Here is a 16,511-nt window from a genome sequence, read left to right on the forward strand (position 1 = left end):
TTGATTGGCCTCTTTGTGCTTAAAATGTCCGTCTCCCAATGAGTCCAGCCCTCAGCGCCATGGGCTGTGCTAGCTTGAATTACTCCCTGTTCACCCCTCAACCACAGCACCTGGCCTAATTACAGCAGAGGTCCTTTCTCAGGCGCAGCGGCAAGAACAGCGTGTCGAATTTTTGATACCTTTACTATGCCTTGGGCAACATTTTGGTTGGGTGGTGATGATGCTGCGCGTTGCGATATATCCAGAATTTGTTGTAGTTGACTGTAACGTTAGCAACCGCTTCAATATATTGCCCTCATCCCATTAATTGCCATGATCCTCATGACCAGTCATTGCCTTATTACCCGAACCTCTTTTTGGGTTTGCGATAAGGCCGAGTTACAGCATTACATAGGCACTCAATCAAGGGATACTCTTGTCATACCTGTGCAAAGAAAGCAGGAGAAGACCACAATGACTGTTCTTGAATATTATGGTCAAGTAATTCACTTATAAAAAATGGATATGCATTTGACAAGTAGAACTGAAAGCCAAACGTTCGTACAGAGTCGATGGGTTTACCACTGCCCACGTGCCCTCAGAACACTCGTCTCTTGAATCCGTCTCGGATCTAAGGCGAAGGCAGGAAAACTTGCTCTGGTCCAAAATAGCAAATGGTCTAGTCACGACGTACATGACCTCTCACCTACCTTGCTGGCCTCGTGTTTCTTCGTGTTCAGCTTCAGCCGAGATGGCGTCGTCGAATGCAACATGAAACATCTCACCAGGTCCCAATTTCAAGTCCAGACCGAGCCAGACCTTCCCCTGTGCTTCATTAAATCGCCGAAAACACTCGACAAAGGTCCTTGGCTCTTTCGTGCCCAACCCTTCTCGGCACCCAAAGCTAAAAGTGTCGAGAGGGAGCGTCGGTCCCACCAGGATTGAGGCCTCTGGCAATGCTTTCGACACGTCTTCAACCCCCCCCCCCCCCCACGGCGCGAAGTGGGAAAGTAGGAAAAAAAAAAGTCCCGCAGGCAAGTCTGGCCAGACTCTTTCCCTCGTGTGAGCCAGTCCATTCGTAGAATCTCCAAAAGCGCGGGATGTCGACAAGTCGCGTGAGCCCTAGTCCCACAACGTTCAACCAACCAATGTGACAAGAGCACAAAAAAAGTGTTTCGATTTCTGCTGTAGAGAGGTTAATCAAGTTCCCTCATAGGTGGACCGTAATCAACAACTGAAATGGCATTTTGGAGGGAGCACGCGGGATGGATGGCACGAGGCGAGATGGGTTTGAGAGAACAGGATCGAGGATATTGGCGGCACCTGCGGCTGGTGATTGCATCAAGGTTCGATATGCTTGCTGCTTAGCTCCCTGTTGGTGCTGCTTCTCGGGAAATAACCAGCGGGGCCAACGGGCTGTAGATGAGCGGCTGGCAAAAGTCGTGCCATTCTCTTCTGTATAGAGTCGCTATTCGGCCAGGGTGGAGAGCCGGCGGCCGAGTTCAGTTGATGCCATGTCTGCCGTTCGAGGCGACCCTGGCCATCAGCTCAGCCTGCAACGGCGCGCCCCACGAACCGAACATGATGATCATGGTCCACACACGTACGACACTCGAGATCGTCAGGGCCCCTAGTCCGAACTAGTCTCCGAATACACGGCCAGGATGTAATCACTGGGACAGGGCGCCTGGCAAGCGGCATCAGGATGGGATGGATTACCGAAGACCACCCCCGTGGGCGGGCGACTGGCTTGGCTGGAGATGATGGCATCCATGGTCTCAAAGCAAACACAGCCACTTGAGCTGAGCCAGCTCACGCCCGTCGATTAGCGTTGTTGTCGCCGCGATAGGTAAGCAAGCTGTCGTCAGTTGACCACGGGCTGCTGCGAAGCTTTCCCTGTGCGCGCGCATATGTGTGTGGTTGTTGGCCCTACGCTGCGCTGCGAGATGAGATGATGCGGAGGCTGCAAACCACGGACAAAAAGAGAGACGGAGGGGGAAAAAAGCAAATTCAGCCTGCATCTCGCAAGCCAGGCCCTTTTTTGTCATGAAAGAGCGACGGCAGACACGCATATGCAGAACCCGATGGGAGGGGACACCTCAGTCATCTCGCTGCCGTTGCGGGGAAAAAAAGATGCTGCTGATGAAGAATACGCACTGAGACATGCGTGGACGATGCACACCCTCACAGTACAGACGGTTCGAGGAGCGTCTCTTACTTGGCACAGGAGAGACAAGAAGCAAGCAGCCTCATCCTTGGAGACCAATGCCGATCCCGCGCCGAGCGGGTGGACGAGGGGCGTTTAAAGGAGCCAGGATGATGCTAGAAACATGATGTAACAATCAAAGTTTCCATAGTCGGGGATGGGGTTGAGACTTGAGTTGAGTTTACCAGGAACGCGGGATGGCGCGATCTGAGTGTGGGGGGCCCTTTTCTCGTCTCTTTATGCGCGGGGTGAAAAGATGAAAGATTCCCATCTCTCATCAGTGGGACCGACCTCTTTACGGGACATAAGAGAAAAAGACAAAAAAAGAAAGTGGGTACCTAACGTGCCTGGATTTCCTCCATCTTCACTCGAATTATTCCCATCTTGGAAGAGACGACATGGGAAATCGAGATTGCCCCCTTGAATGGAACGTGATGTATGAATGCCTTACATGGAACACCGACCGATAGACCGACCGCGACACGAGGAATAGGGCGGGCAGGCAACTTTCTATCACCTGCAGATGATATGATAGTCTACGCCAATTTACCCAAGCAGAGGGAAACACTCCCCCCCGGTCAATCCCCGAGATTGGAGGATGTGACGACAGACAAGCCCTTTCTGCCAGGGCAGGCAGGTAACACAAGAAAAAAGAGAGAAAACATGCTGCGGCAACGTGTGAAAACTGCACCTGGCTGAGACAAGAAAACACAGGTAAAAGAAGCAAATATCCCCCCTCTTCCCTCCCACTCCCCTTGACCCAAACACCCCCTGCAAGCTTCATGCACTCACCATCACAGACATGGTGTCCAGCGCAGGCCTGCATTTGAGGGCTGCAGCAAGCCACACTAAAGCCTCTCATCATCAATCTCTCTCTCTCTCCCTCTCTCGTGAAAAACCCGCTTTGGGCCTGTCACACTGTAGAAAGGGCTAGCCATGCTTGTGTGCCCGAGTGGTCTCTTGCTAATGCGACTTGTCAACTATCGCCCTGCTTCTTACGTACATGATGATCTCCCCCTAAGAGATACGCCACGCCGCTGCCAGATCTTTCAGTTTCTCCTCTAGTTTCATGCCGACTCCTAATACGTAATTACCTTGTTCGATACGCAGTCACCGATAACACACAGTCTGAGCGTCACTTGCATTGCACACAAGGCAGCCATCATGATATAGATAGATCTTGTCTCTTCTCTAGTGCTGTTCGCCCTAGTATGGATCCTCCATCCCTATTCTTTCCTTCTTCCATCCAGTAGCACACGCCCAGGGTATCAGGTATCAATCCGCAACAACCCCCTAAAGGATAAACAGAAGGAGAATGGCCCAGAGAACTCCTGTCCCATCCCGCCGGCAGCTAGAGTACAAATCGATACTAACTAAGCAAGTAAAAAGAAAAAGTAAACCAAAAACAAGACAAGTACAATCTGGTATCAATGGGTGGGTTTCCCGGTAAGAGACAACGCGCAAAAACAAGAGCCAGCCGTGACAGTAAAGAAATGCCTCTCCAGGTAACGACAGACCGGACATCCATTCTTGACCAATTCAAGAGAGGACACCCAAAATACCAGTGATTTGACCAATTTTTTCTTCCTTGATTTTCACCTCTCGCGAGGCTTATCCCTATCCCCTCCCCCTGATCCAGTGTGCCTTGCCCCAAAGCAAGGTGCTGTCGAAACGAGTGACTCCGTTGGTTTTATGCCATGTCCAAGCAAAACAAGACAAGCAGAGCAGTGTCTTTAACAATGAAGAAATGATAAAACATGGAGGGAAAACAAATAAACAACAAACCAATCTGTAGCAAGACCTGTTTCTGTAATAGTAATCTGGGCTTGGTAGAGGCTCTGAAACACAGCCTCAAGGCAAAATGAATGGACAAGTACGCAGCAAAAAACACACGCTTTCACCATCCTTCCATCCAGCCGCCACCAGTTAGGTTAACAAAAGAGAAACGTTCCAGTACATGCGGAATATCCAACTCCGTTAAGAAAAGACATATAATCCAGATAGAGAAACAACAACAATGAAATGAAAAAAGAAACCAGCATAAAAGCACAAGGAAATGGCGTCGGTTGCCCAACAATAATGCGTCTTCCAAAATCCCACCCGCTAGCCCCCAAACCGGACCCAGAACCAGAACCAGAACCACTCCAATATTATATAGTAGATGATGGCATATAGGCAATTGCACCTCATTGAGAGGATGCACTCATAATGTCTGAGACGCTGAAAGTCCGCTCTCGGTGGCTTCCTGGTTTGGAAGCGAGGTGATGCCTCTTGTGTCGACTTCGTCAATCATCTCCTCTCCCACCCCTATCATCTTCGGTGCGCGTCCCGAGTTGCCCACCCAGTTTCTGGAACACGCGGCTGAACTGAAACCCATTGGCCAGTCCGAGGATCCTGCTCTTGCACCTGGCCTTGCCCCGGGACAGGTGGCGGCCTGCCGTCCATAGCCCTCAACGGCGGGAGCCTTTCACCGCTGGTGGATGATGCTGCAGACGATGGCCGTGATGGGCCTCCATAACCAGGGCCTTGCATAGGTGGTAGCCCGCTCGGAGATGCTCCGGGGTGTATGCTCGCAGGAGATCCGTAGGACGGTATCGAGAACTCGGGTCGGTCGTCGGTTCGCCGGCGCTGTGCTGGTCGTTCGCCCGTCGAAGGATCTCCCCCATAGCCTTGAGGTCCCTGTTGAAGCGAGCTCGTATCGGTAAAAGAGCCGCTCGCAAAATTAGGACTTGGCGGCCCAACCGCGAGGCCACTAATCGACGGTGTTTGCGCGACAATGTCTCTCAATCGGTTGCGTTCTTCTCGGTAAAAGTCCCGTTGCTGTGTCAACTCCTCGATCTTTATTTCCATCATCCTCCTCTCGTCCCGAAGCTCCTGTAATTGTTTAGTATTCTCCTCCTGGAGGATCTTCTTCTTCCTGCGATGCCTTGTTGAAGCCACCGCATTTCGTTGTCGCTTTTCGTCTGCCTTCTTAGATGCTTGAGAGAAATCAACTGGGACGGCAATCGGAGTATCGCTTCCTGGAAGAGTCATGAAAGCTTGTTGTCCTTCAACACCGAATAGAGCACCTCCCATTCCCATGCCGTGCCTCCGTATTGTTTCAGTCCATGGCGAGGAAGCCTCATTAGGGCCTGCACCTGGGAATTGTCGATTAACCTGCATGTTGGGAGGGTATGGCCCTTGCGGGGGCATCGGAGGTTGCTGCGGGCGACCTGAAGCGGTACTTGGTGGCAAGATAGGGGGAGGTGCCTGTGATCCTGGAGAAGGGATTGCCGACTGCGAGAGAGATCGTCCTGGAGTCGACATTGCTGAGGGAGGACCTGAGGGCATGCCGGGAAGATGTTGCAGACCTGGGAAGTGAGACCTGGTAGTCTCTTCCAGGACTTCGCTTTCGTAGGGCCGCTTAGCTGGGGAAACACTGTGCGGGGGTAATTGGCGGACTTCGGAATCGCGATTTGATTGTGGTCCATGGCTAAGACTCATGGCTCGAGAAGGTTGAGTTGGGCTGGGTTTCCGCCTAGGGTTGTTCACGGCAGGGAAAGGAAATGCCATGGTTGGAGAGTTGCGTTCCGATGAAGGACCACCGAGGGGCGTCAGAGGCCCAACAGGCGTGCCCGGAAGCGAGATCGAAGCAGGTTGAGCAGCTGGGAACAGTCGCGCTGCTGGGAAAGGTCCAGGAGTTGACCCAGGAGTTACGGCCGGTAACTCGCCGTCATGAGGTCGAACTGCTGTATGGAGATGACCGCTGGCCCCTGAACTGAGCAGCTGGGGCTCCAGAGGGTTGAGGATGTTGTGAACACCCAAAGTCCTCGGCTGAACCTGATGCGCCCTGTTCTCCCCATTTGTGTACGGGACGCTGCTCAAGTCCTGACGCGTGTCACGAGCGCCGGGTTGCCCGTACCGAGTCGAGGAGGGCGAGACTTGTTCGTCTCCCGCTGGTGACCTCGAAGAGCGGCGTGAGGCATGGCGAGACGCAGGTCCAGTCTGCGACATTGGGACCAGATCGCCTGTGCACACCTGGCCACGAGGGCCGGCACATTGACCCTCCCCGGCCCCAGTCAAGGACGGCTGTTGACTGTCCTGGGTGCTGGAAGGCTTCTGCAGAGAAAAGTGCTGGGAGGGCCAACTCGGTGTCGATGGCGTCCGCGGCGAGTTGGGGGTTGCGCCGGTTGAGTCTGTTGCAGCAGAGTCAGGGCTGCCCTGAGATGGCTGTGCCTGCGGCCACAGGCTTGTCGTCTGGATCGCCAGGTTGGGTGTGTTGTTCTTGGGGACCCGATGGGATTGATACCCAAACAGTCCCGGTGATGTGAAGCTACCGCAGTGTCCTGTCTCGAATGCTTCGAGGAGAGAGCAAGTCAACTGTTGCGACTGGGTTAGATGATCCAACCCTTTTCTTTGCAACCGACAACGCTGTCCCCGTGAAGGATGGAGGAGGGTCAAGGCCCAGAACAACTTGATTTAAGAATCACCCTAGTCGATGCTGCTTGGGCCACTCGAGCTAGGATGGGGGAGATGGGGGGTTTTGACGTTGGCTTGTCGAGTCCAGTCCGAGGAATGGCAGGTCAGTACGTCAACCAGCTAATGATCAACAGGTCGAGGCGGCGCGGCACAGGTCGCCACGATGGATCTGATATGTGAGATTCTGGGTAGCCCCGGGGAACACAGCTTGGCTCACTTACGAGCAGGTCGTCGAGGATGATGAACGGTGCAAGTGTGGTTACCGGAACGCCGACAGGGGGATAGCCAATGTGCAGGCTAACCAGCAAATCATACAGCTCAAGGGGAGTTTCGTCGCTGTGAATGGCCGATGGGGCGTGGAGCGAGGACCACCAGTCTGAGCAAATCCTCTCGCCTCGCAATCCGAATTATTGGATGTGATGTGTTTTGGTGCCCACGCCGGGTCTGCTGGCTGGACAAGAGCTTGGAGTTGGGTAGGCTGGATGGGGCCAGAGCTGTGACCGAGTCAACTCGGAGTTGGTGATTATGACAGCAGGAGACAAGGTATGGTAACGTCAACAGATGGGAAGGCTGACAGTGGGCTAGGTAGCCTTGGGCCGTAAGGCTTTGACAGAGTAAGAAGAGAGAAAAGAGTCAGAAGAAGAAGAACAAGCAGAGCTAGGTCAGGGAACGCCCAGTGATGTAAGATGTTGTCTGGCGTTCTGCAGCGCAAACAAGAGAAAAACACCCATGAGAAGCGAGTCCCAGCAGATGGGGCACCGAGATGGAGAGAGCCACACTGTGTGGTATTCTTTATTTGCTCTGGGTACGGATCCCATCCATGCAGGCCTTGAGCTGCTCCCGGTGCCGCGCCTTATCAAGCCCCAGAGCTGGATGGCCCCGGCTCTCGACGAGCGAGCATCAACTAACTGGCCCAGGGTGCAGGTTTTGGGCAAGGCCACGGTCTATAGCGAGAGAAGCTGGGGCTAGGCCGGGGCTAAGCTGGGGCTAGTTCTGGGGGCCCAACAACGAGCTCTCTCTCGAGGTGATTGCTGGTAGGTACCAGGGAGAACGTGTTGACCAGGGTCTTGAAGACCAGCAGACGCAGCAAGCATTTACCAGGGGTTGCGTGCCACTGCCCTTGCTTGCTTTGCAGACTCCGCGGTCGCCAAGACCGCAGCAGGGCTTAGACGACCGGGGCCCTAATAAAGGACGGGGAGCTACCGGTAGTTTTGCCCGTCATGACAATTTTTTCTTCTGCCTCCATGAGGGCTGTCGGTGTAGGTAGGTACTGTAGGCAGGTAGCTTCGAACCGCACCCTAGATCAGCCCGTGGCAGAACTTCTGTCCGCCTCTTTGTCAGTGGCATCATGTAGAGAGTATGTAAAGACAAGTCATGAAGCTGGGCTGTTTGACAGACCAGGAGACGACGGAAATGGGAGTCCGAGGCCACCGATACTGCGGAATAGAAGCTGGCCTCACTTGAAGTTCCATCGAGTACAACTGGCAGCCTTCCAGAGCTAAGCTCGACACCGCCCATCTAGCCCGAGGCCGGCTCGCCGGCTAGCTACCAAGGAGACGGAGCCCGAGAAACTAGAGCGGTCAACGGAAATGCCAAAGTAGTAGACGTGGGCACGGCCGGACGCAAGTGACGGCGACCAACTCACGACGCACTGCGCAGGTGGTTCACGCGCAAGCTCAAGTGAGGTCCATCTGTGCCCAAAACGTCACTCAGAGCCTCGGCGGCCCCTGACCAAGGCACTCCGACCTTCGCAGTCTGATTCTCGATCCAGTTGCAGATGCAGATGCCAGCAGATGCTGCCCGTCAAGTACAGGCGGCAGAGCAAGGACCAGTCATGTGGCGGGCGACTAGTTGGCGCGCGAAGTGGACCGTGGATCTAAGTTGAAAGAGGGCTAGACGCGGTGACGACCGCGCCTTCGGGAGACCCAAAAAGCAACGAGTAGGTGGGCTTGCAGAAGAGAAAAGAGACGACAACAAGACGTCCAACAGCGAGCGAGCCGCTACATGAGCGACCTGGCATGGGGAGCCAAAGGAAAACGAAGATCGCCATCGCGCCCATGGCCATGGATTTGGGTGGTGCGGACCTAGCTGATCCTGGCTAGTCCTTGCAAGGTCCCGGTTCCCTTGGGAGCAGTTAATTGCGAGTCTTTTCGGTCTCCCTGTCTGCCCATTGTTGGCTAGGCTGGGGTGCCTGTACGTTTCTGCTTCTGTTTCTGTATCTCAGCCAGGGCCATGTCCATGTCCATGTGCAGCAAGTATTGCCAGGCACGTCAGTCAGTCGGTCGAACCTTTGCTGGCCTCGAAAGGAAAGCGCGTCACTTACACGATTAATCACACTGCAAACCCCACGGACAGACAGAAACAGAAAGGCCTGTCTTGCCTCGAGATGACATGGCATTGCAGCGCCCACCAAGGCCACATGGGAGAGAGTCCTGTCTTGCCTTGAGACGTGTGAGTGGAACAGAAAGGAGACAGATGTCGTAGACGGGGAGGCGCAAAAGCAGAGGGCTGCAGATTTGGATGAGAGACAAACACACGCCCCCCGTGGCATCACGACTGGGCGAATTGACGAGAATACGGGATCAAGAGGGACTCGAGTTGTTGATGCAATCAATGATTGATGGAGCATCAAAGAAAGTTTGCTCGACAATGCCTGGCAAGATTTTTAGCGAGCCCTCCACGAACCGCATCGCACCTTCCAACTGGGTAGGAAACGGTCCGCAACGGCAGGCGCAGGGCAAACTCAACGTCCACCAACTGGTGTAAGGCAGGAACAAGCTCCCGTCCATTCCACTCCATTCCACCACCAGACCTTGATCCGATCCCGTTCTCGACTCCCTTCAGGGATGGAACTCTTCTCAGTCAGCACTCAGCTACGCCAGCTACGCCAATGCCATTTGCTGTCATCCCAGCAATTCGTACAGAGCACGGATGCATGCCTCGCTCTCGCCTCATCTCTTTCAACTCAAACTTCCACACGAGCCACGCCACGAATTACCGTCCGCGCGGAAGGGCGGAATCCCCCTGTTCCCCAGCACGATCCGCGGCCGCCCACCCCATCAATGAACCTGGCTCTGGATTGCGGCGTTGCTGAGGAACTTGGCTTGGTTCTCAGCCCTTGTCTGAGCCTGAAGCTAAGCATCTGAACGATGATGCTATAGCCCGAGATGCGGAGTGCGACGCAGTAGGTGTTTGGCAGCCTTCCAATGGATCCCAGGCACATCATCCTCCTCATGGCAGACACACTACCAGCGCTAACATTCTGAATAGCGAGATGGTGCCTGGGCTTGGGCGCCACCAAAACTATCATACCCCTCACATGGAATGCTGAGAGGAAGCACGTGTCTCCCAATGCATGCTCCTTTCACTTTCGTCCGGCTTTGATCCTCACCAGAACCCCTGGAGCGGTGATATCCGGTACCATGGCCGAGGGGTGTGGGTGCATCGGCCAACCGGGGATCCCAGTCACGCAGGCACATCGAACAACGACAACATTTCTGACGGGCCACGGTGCTAGGGCATAGCCAGGGACTTTACCGGGGAAAGATCCTGGTCTGTGAGCTGCAAGGCCCGCCTGCAGCATGCAACCGGATCCACGACAGTTGTCCCAGGCGGCAAGGCCCACCTGCATTGCGTCGACGCCGGAGCTCTTGCTGGCACAGGCGCGCGTACCGGGACAACGGTAGGACTCGGAGCTAGGAAGCTTTTGCGATCCGGCACGGCATTGCGCACCTATCGACGATGTCACGCGCGGGCGGACAGACCAGATCGCGACGGACTATGATCTGGACCGGCAAGGTCAGATCTCTTCCCGAACAGAACCACCGCCGGTCATCTGAGGACGCCATGACACTGGGGAAGGATGAAGCTAGGCTACCTGAGCAGTGCCGCGGCGATCCAGGGTGAGGACTATTTGGAGAGAGCAACCATGCTAACATGCTGTAGATTGCTCCGCCTTTTGCAATCCGCCGCTAGGCATGTACAATGTCTGTATGTCGATGTCATGGCCAACACAGGCGGTCCTGGCGAAAAGGTTAGCTCCAGGTCGAGGAATGGGACACCAGACATCAATTGGGTGGCTAAGGAGAGGCACAAAGCAAACATGCCCCAGAAACGTTGGAACAGGTATGATGACCGTTCAAGGCACAGCCAACCCTAGATCAGATTGACATACTTTGCATGCAACGTCGTGTGAATGGCTTATTGATGACCAGGGTGATGTGACGTCGCCTCAACTGTCACGGATGTGATTGTCAACGGGCGGCTCGTCACAAGTTTCCAGGAAATGAATCCGCGAGGACAGCGAAATGAGATGGGTCAGCGCCCTCGCGTTGTTTGACGACAGGTGGCTTGCACCATCGTCACATCACGTCGCGCCCGCGGTGACTCGTCCGCCATCCGCCTTGCGGCGTTGAGAGCCACGGAACGGGGCGTGTTTGGCATCGACGGCTGCCGCAGGCCTAGACATGTCTAGCTAAGAATAAAGCTCTGCCCCAGTTCTCGTCAGGTCCAGCTCCATGGCTCATCTGCTAGACAGCCTGTTAGCGTTACCCTGATTGTTGGTTTCATGGCCCGCAGCGGCGAAATGAGCGGCCCTCGAGTGCTGTGCCTAGCCAGGCACCCTTGCACTTACACCCAGTCAAGTTGTGTCGGTGGCGGCGGGGGGTGTCGAGGATATGTACCAATCTTGAGCGGGATGCCTCACGAGCGATCTCAATGCCCGAGCTCCGACTCTTGAGAACTGGCGCGATTAACATGGAGTGTGGGAAATGGGTTTGCGCAGTGGCGGTCTCGGTAATGCGGGGCCGGACTTTTGGTGAATCCTACGAGGGACGTTGGACCATGGATACAACTGCCTACCGAGGCGGATGGAAGCTCGACAGGCTTCGACGACAGGCTGCAGACACCGTGCATGACTGACTTCATACCTCCCGAAGATGGGGCCCTTCCTAGTCGTCGAGACCTGAACGAGAGAGATGCCACGAGCTACGGACGACGGCGCCTGAGAACCCATGAGACGAGACGACGGCAAGGAAATAGGCAATCTCTGGGACGAACAGGCCAAATCCCTACCTGCAGGACTCGTCCTCATGGGTTCTTCTAGTTCTGCTTCAGCTTCCAGGTGCCTTCTTGCCAGTTACAGAGTAGGTAAGTCAGGACATCCCAGGTTGCATTCATCCCCGTCCTCAGGCCGGGCCGTCCCTAGCAGTTTTTGCATTGTTGGCTCCATTTTCCGTACATACATGACTTGGCCTCCGCTGGTCTCCAAGAGCTAATATTCCGACCAAGGTTGAATTATTAATTAGCCGCCGTTTGCCTGCCCATGTCTCGAAAGGGTTCCTCTCTCCAACTTGTTCCCTCTCTTGTCGCCTCATCCGAGTCCATGATAACCCTGGCTGATGCTCTGGACGTTGGCCTGCTTGCTCAAACCCCCCCCACCGCCCGCCTGGATGAGGGCGCTGAGGTGATCAGCACTCCGACAAGTATGTACTGGCCATCTTGGACCTTTGGCCTAGCCTTGAAAGATACCCCTGGCCTAGCAGCGGCGATCAATGGGCCCACGAAGCCTCCCGTGACCACGATGGCGGTCAGGGCGAGCAGCCAGCCGAGGAGCCTGTGAGCCAGGCGAAACGCGGCCAGCTAATCAGTGAACGTCTGTACCTATGGCATGCATTGCGTCCTGCACCTAATCCGCCTTGTCGAGTCTTGTCGCGGGCCAGGATGTGCTGGCGCAGGCGGCCCTGGGCTGGGTCGAGTCAGTCAGTCCGCCCTGGCCTGGCGGTAGAGGAGCAGCGGTACCTCACTCGACCACGCTGCGTGCGCTGTCACTGTAACCGAGACGTGCTACGTAGTAGGTCGTCTCGTCTTTCTGCTGCCATCGGTTCACCGGGAGTCTTAGCTGGGCCCGGTTCATGCAGGCTTTCCCTCTTGCATCTGTGCAGCAGCGCAGCAGCGATGCATCGATGCACCACTGACCAACGGCCGGCACACGCGCCGCATGCCGAGTCGATGCAGGTCGGGGCGTTGGTAGGCATCTGTCACCCAACGGTTGCCCCGTCCGCTTCACTCCTCTTTGCGTGCTGCTGCACCTCGCTGCTACGGGGTAGAGCGGTGTGAGCGTGTGTCTCTCATTGCATGCGTTTTTTCACCAGTTGAGGGACATGTGGGAACTGCGTGTTGAGCTGTCCTTGATGCGTTGTCCCCTTTGTGCGCCAGTTTCTCATCATGATGGTGGTGTTGCTGCCCGATGACGACCTGATGGGCGCCCCGTGTTCCCGCAACCGGAGATGAAGCTCGACCAAGAGGAAGAGGAGGAGGGAACCTACCCCGGAGCATTGTCGACGCTGTGCCCAATCCTCGGGGGGCAGGCTCGTTCGATACTGTAGGGCTATGCTCTGCTACGTACGTCGTGAGGGTTTGTGTTGGTTGACATGCAGATATTCAAGTTGTGGAGTGCGGGAGCGCGCGAGAGGCGGGAGGCGGGAACGTGCGAGCAACGTCAGAGGGCTCGCGCCTCAACAACCCTGCCCTGCTCAAGAGCTCCTGTGCGCCAGGACGGTTCGTGGTCTGGGCCATCACCCGCTGGACACGCCGTCCCGTCCATCGTTCATCTGATCAGAGGTGGATGAGTAGGGAGCATCCGTGCTGGAGAAAGAAGCGGTGGGCTCCAGCCGGGCTTTTCTGATTCGTAATTGACTCCGGCACCAGGACGTGGGGGTCGGCCGCAGCGGCCTCATGCCACGTGAAGCAACTGAACAAAGCAACATAACGACGAGGCCTTGGATGGGGGATCTTGGAACGGAGCTCCTAGGTTCCTGCCGGCGTGGCAGGCAGGTGGGAGAAACGAGCTTGGCTCATTGCTCACATGGATGGTTGCGGTTTGAAGGCCGTGGGTCCTCTAATGCGCAGACATGGCAAGCTCATGCTTCTGAGCGGGCAGGGAGACGTTCGCTCTGGACGTTTTGGTTTGGACAAAGATGCAAACTATAGGCAAGATGCACAGAGCATTCGCAGACCGCAGCGTTCACGGGTACGGGTACCTTGTCGTCGCAAGCGCGCCGTACCACAGACGACAAGGAGGTGTCCCATTACACAAGCATCGAGCGAGCGCTTCTTCTCCAATTACGTCGTTTCATTGTCAGATCGTCGGACCCGACAGTCTGGGACGCGGCTTCACAAGACGAGATGGACTGTTGCAGCGGGAAAGGCTAGGAAGCGCCACATCAAGTCCTGGCGCTGCGGTCGGGCCACCCGAGTTTGCTGTGACAAGGCCAAAAAGGGGTGTTTGTTTGCTTGCCCTTGATGGTGACTGGGCTAGCTCATGCGGACGCCTTGCGGCGATAGTCATGGTCGTTCGCAATAAGGCGTATCGGGGGCGGGATGTCGGAGGTGCTTGCGACAAGAAAGGTGAGTGAAGGAAGTGGATACAAGACGTCCATTTCACTCTAGGAGGATGAGAGGGTCCACGGGTGAAGTCTCCGATGCGAACGGTTGTTCTTGGAAAGGACCCAGCCACCATCCATCCCATCTCATCTCACAGTGGCGATGACCAGATCGAGCAGTTTGGGCGGAGGCACCGTAAGGCAGGATCCGGATCTGAGGCCCGGCGGCCCCCGTTGTCGGGGCCGGAGGTGGTGGGCAAGCTCCGTTCCGTGGTCTGCGGCCGAATGAGGAGCTCCGGCCGCTCACCCTACATGGTTAACGACGGCAACTTGCAGCTTTTCGTCCAGGATGTTCCCCGAACTTCCTTGTGCTATCAGTTGCTTGCGTGCTTTTCATACGCTAATAGGCCTGATGCCGATGCTCCGTCTACCTACAAAGGGCCCATTGCCTCCACTCGCTGCCTATTCACCCGAACCGTGGCCGAACCGGAGAAAAGCTGTCATACATCATAGACCATCATCTTTGCCTCAACCCCGCTATTCGCCGGACGACACTTTATCGCACGCCCCGCGCCATTTCGCCTTCTGCTTCTTAATTCACTCATAAACGTCGTCTCTTCACGGATAGCCCATCATGACTGTCGATATTCAGCACTGGACGATAGAGAAGCCTTGGCTCGAGACACACTGCCTCCTCGGTGAGGGGCCGTTCTATGAGGAGCAGACAGGCACGCTGCGCTTTGTCGACATAAAAAAGAAGCAGATACATCACTTGAATGTTGCCGAGGGCCCGTCCTCGCTTAGGACGACACAGCTGGATGTCTGTCCCACAGTCACGGCCAACATTGCTGGAGTAGATCCGCAGGACCGCATCGCCTTGGGCCTCAAGTACGGGCTTGCAGTGCTGGACGTCAAGAAGGAGACATGGGAACTCATTCAACCATTCAATGAGCCCAACAACGAACGCCTGCGGAGCAATGATGGCGGCGTGGATCCTCATGGACGGTTCTGGATCGGGACCATGACAGATTTCGGGCTTGGACCCTTTCAAGTCGAGGGTGAGTGATGATGTTGTCCTGCCAGCGATGCACTGCATCCATCCATCCATTCATCCATCCATCTGGCGCATGACAAGGTTCCGTCTGACATGATGGGAATAGGAGCACTCTACCGGATGGACGCCAAGTCAAAGGAGGTGATAGTTCCGGACCTGACGATTCCCAACACGCCTGGTTGGTCTCCTGACAACCGAACGCTGTATTTTACCCACTCGAACGCGAGGCAGATCTTTGCCTTTGACTATGACCTTGAGGCGGGGACGGTGTCGAACAAGCGCTTGTTCTACGAGCACGACGGACCAGGCGAGCCAGACGGGTTCCGAGTGGACGTGGATGGATTCCTCTGGCAGGCGGTGTATGGAGAGGGTCGCGTGCTGAGGATCGACCCAACCGGCAAGGTGGTAGGCGAGGTGCGGGTGCCGACAAGGAACACGACGTGCGTGCAGTTCGTGGGAACTGAGCTGGTCATCACGTCGGCGGCGGACGAGGACGGTGAAGGGACGAGCCGAGAGTATGGAGGGGCAGTGTTCAAGGTGGACGTTGGGATCCGGGGGACTCGACTGCACGAGTTTAAGCTGTAGTTGGCTTGAGGTTGATTGTTTCTGACCAAGCAAGTAGGCAAGCAAGCACAAGGACCAGCATCAGCAAGCATGTCATGTTTCGAGACCCTCTTGACCCTCTCTTGTTAGGTCCCGTGCGTACGAGCGAGACTAGACCCTCACTTGACAGGTCCGAGTGTTTCGACTATTGACAGACTGACCGTCTCTACGCACAGATACTGGGGCAAGGCAAGGCAAGGCGAGCGAGACCATGAACAGAACAAAGCACAGACCGACAATTGGTAGCACAAGCACAACCCGAGGCTCCGGAGCGGAGAGTGAGCCGGGTATAGTTGCTGGCCCGAGTCTCTGGGTAAGTATCCGTACATAGCTTACACAACAACGGTCAAGAAGCAACAACAGCCAACAGCCAACAGTCCGGAACCCGGGAATCCACAACCGGACCACGGCCCCGGCATCTGGGCCCCGTCCCCCCCCCCTCTCGTCCCATGCCATGCCATGACATACCATCCCGTCAAGGGGTGAAGCCGGCCGGGATCCTTGCCATGATGGTACACAGTGTGTCCTTTTCTTGTCTTCCTCCCCCCCTGTCCTGTGAACGAACCGGGTCCCCATGTGCCCATCAGCGTTTTTTTTTCCCACCATGGCATGCCATGCTGTGATGCCCGACATTTCTATCGACGCAACCTTTCAGCTCGTGTTGTAGTTGAGCGGAGCTCATTGTTAAGCTCGTCTGGTCTTGTCTATCCCTACATTTTGTCTCAAACGTTGGCAAGTTCATTTTTTTTCTTTCTCAACTGCCGAGAAAAAGATCCACCTCCAGCTACCGAGAGAATTGCGCCTTTTTTACAAGCCCGGTAACTTTTCA

The 16,511-nt window shown here is 55.5% G+C and overlaps 2 protein-coding genes across 2 annotated transcripts; one reads left to right on the plus strand and one right to left on the minus strand.

Moving 5' to 3' along the window:
* Nucleotides 1-4,495: 4,495 nt before the first annotated feature.
* NECHADRAFT_92972 (uncharacterized protein) lies at nt 4,496-6,178 on the minus strand (the record flags this gene model as incomplete). The annotated part of the gene is made up of 1 exon (XM_003052317.1): nt 4,496-6,178. One exon carries the CDS (start codon nt 6,176-6,178, stop codon nt 4,496-4,498), a length of 1,683 nt encoding a protein of 560 aa, XP_003052363.1.
* Nucleotides 6,179-14,659: 8,481 nt separating this feature from the next.
* On the plus strand, nt 14,660-15,746 carry NECHADRAFT_60456 (uncharacterized protein; the record flags this gene model as incomplete). Its single annotated transcript, XM_003051857.1, has 2 exons — nt 14,660-15,083; nt 15,186-15,746. 2 exons carry the CDS (start codon nt 14,660-14,662, stop codon nt 15,662-15,664), a joined length of 903 nt encoding a protein of 300 aa, XP_003051903.1. The 3' UTR covers nt 15,665-15,746.
* Nucleotides 15,747-16,511: the final 765 nt, after the last annotated feature.

This window comes from Fusarium vanettenii (assembly GCF_000151355.1).
Source record: "Fusarium vanettenii 77-13-4 chromosome 4 genomic scaffold NECHAsca_3_chr4_2_0, whole genome shotgun sequence".
Classification (NCBI taxonomy): domain Eukaryota; kingdom Fungi; phylum Ascomycota; class Sordariomycetes; order Hypocreales; family Nectriaceae; genus Fusarium; species Fusarium vanettenii.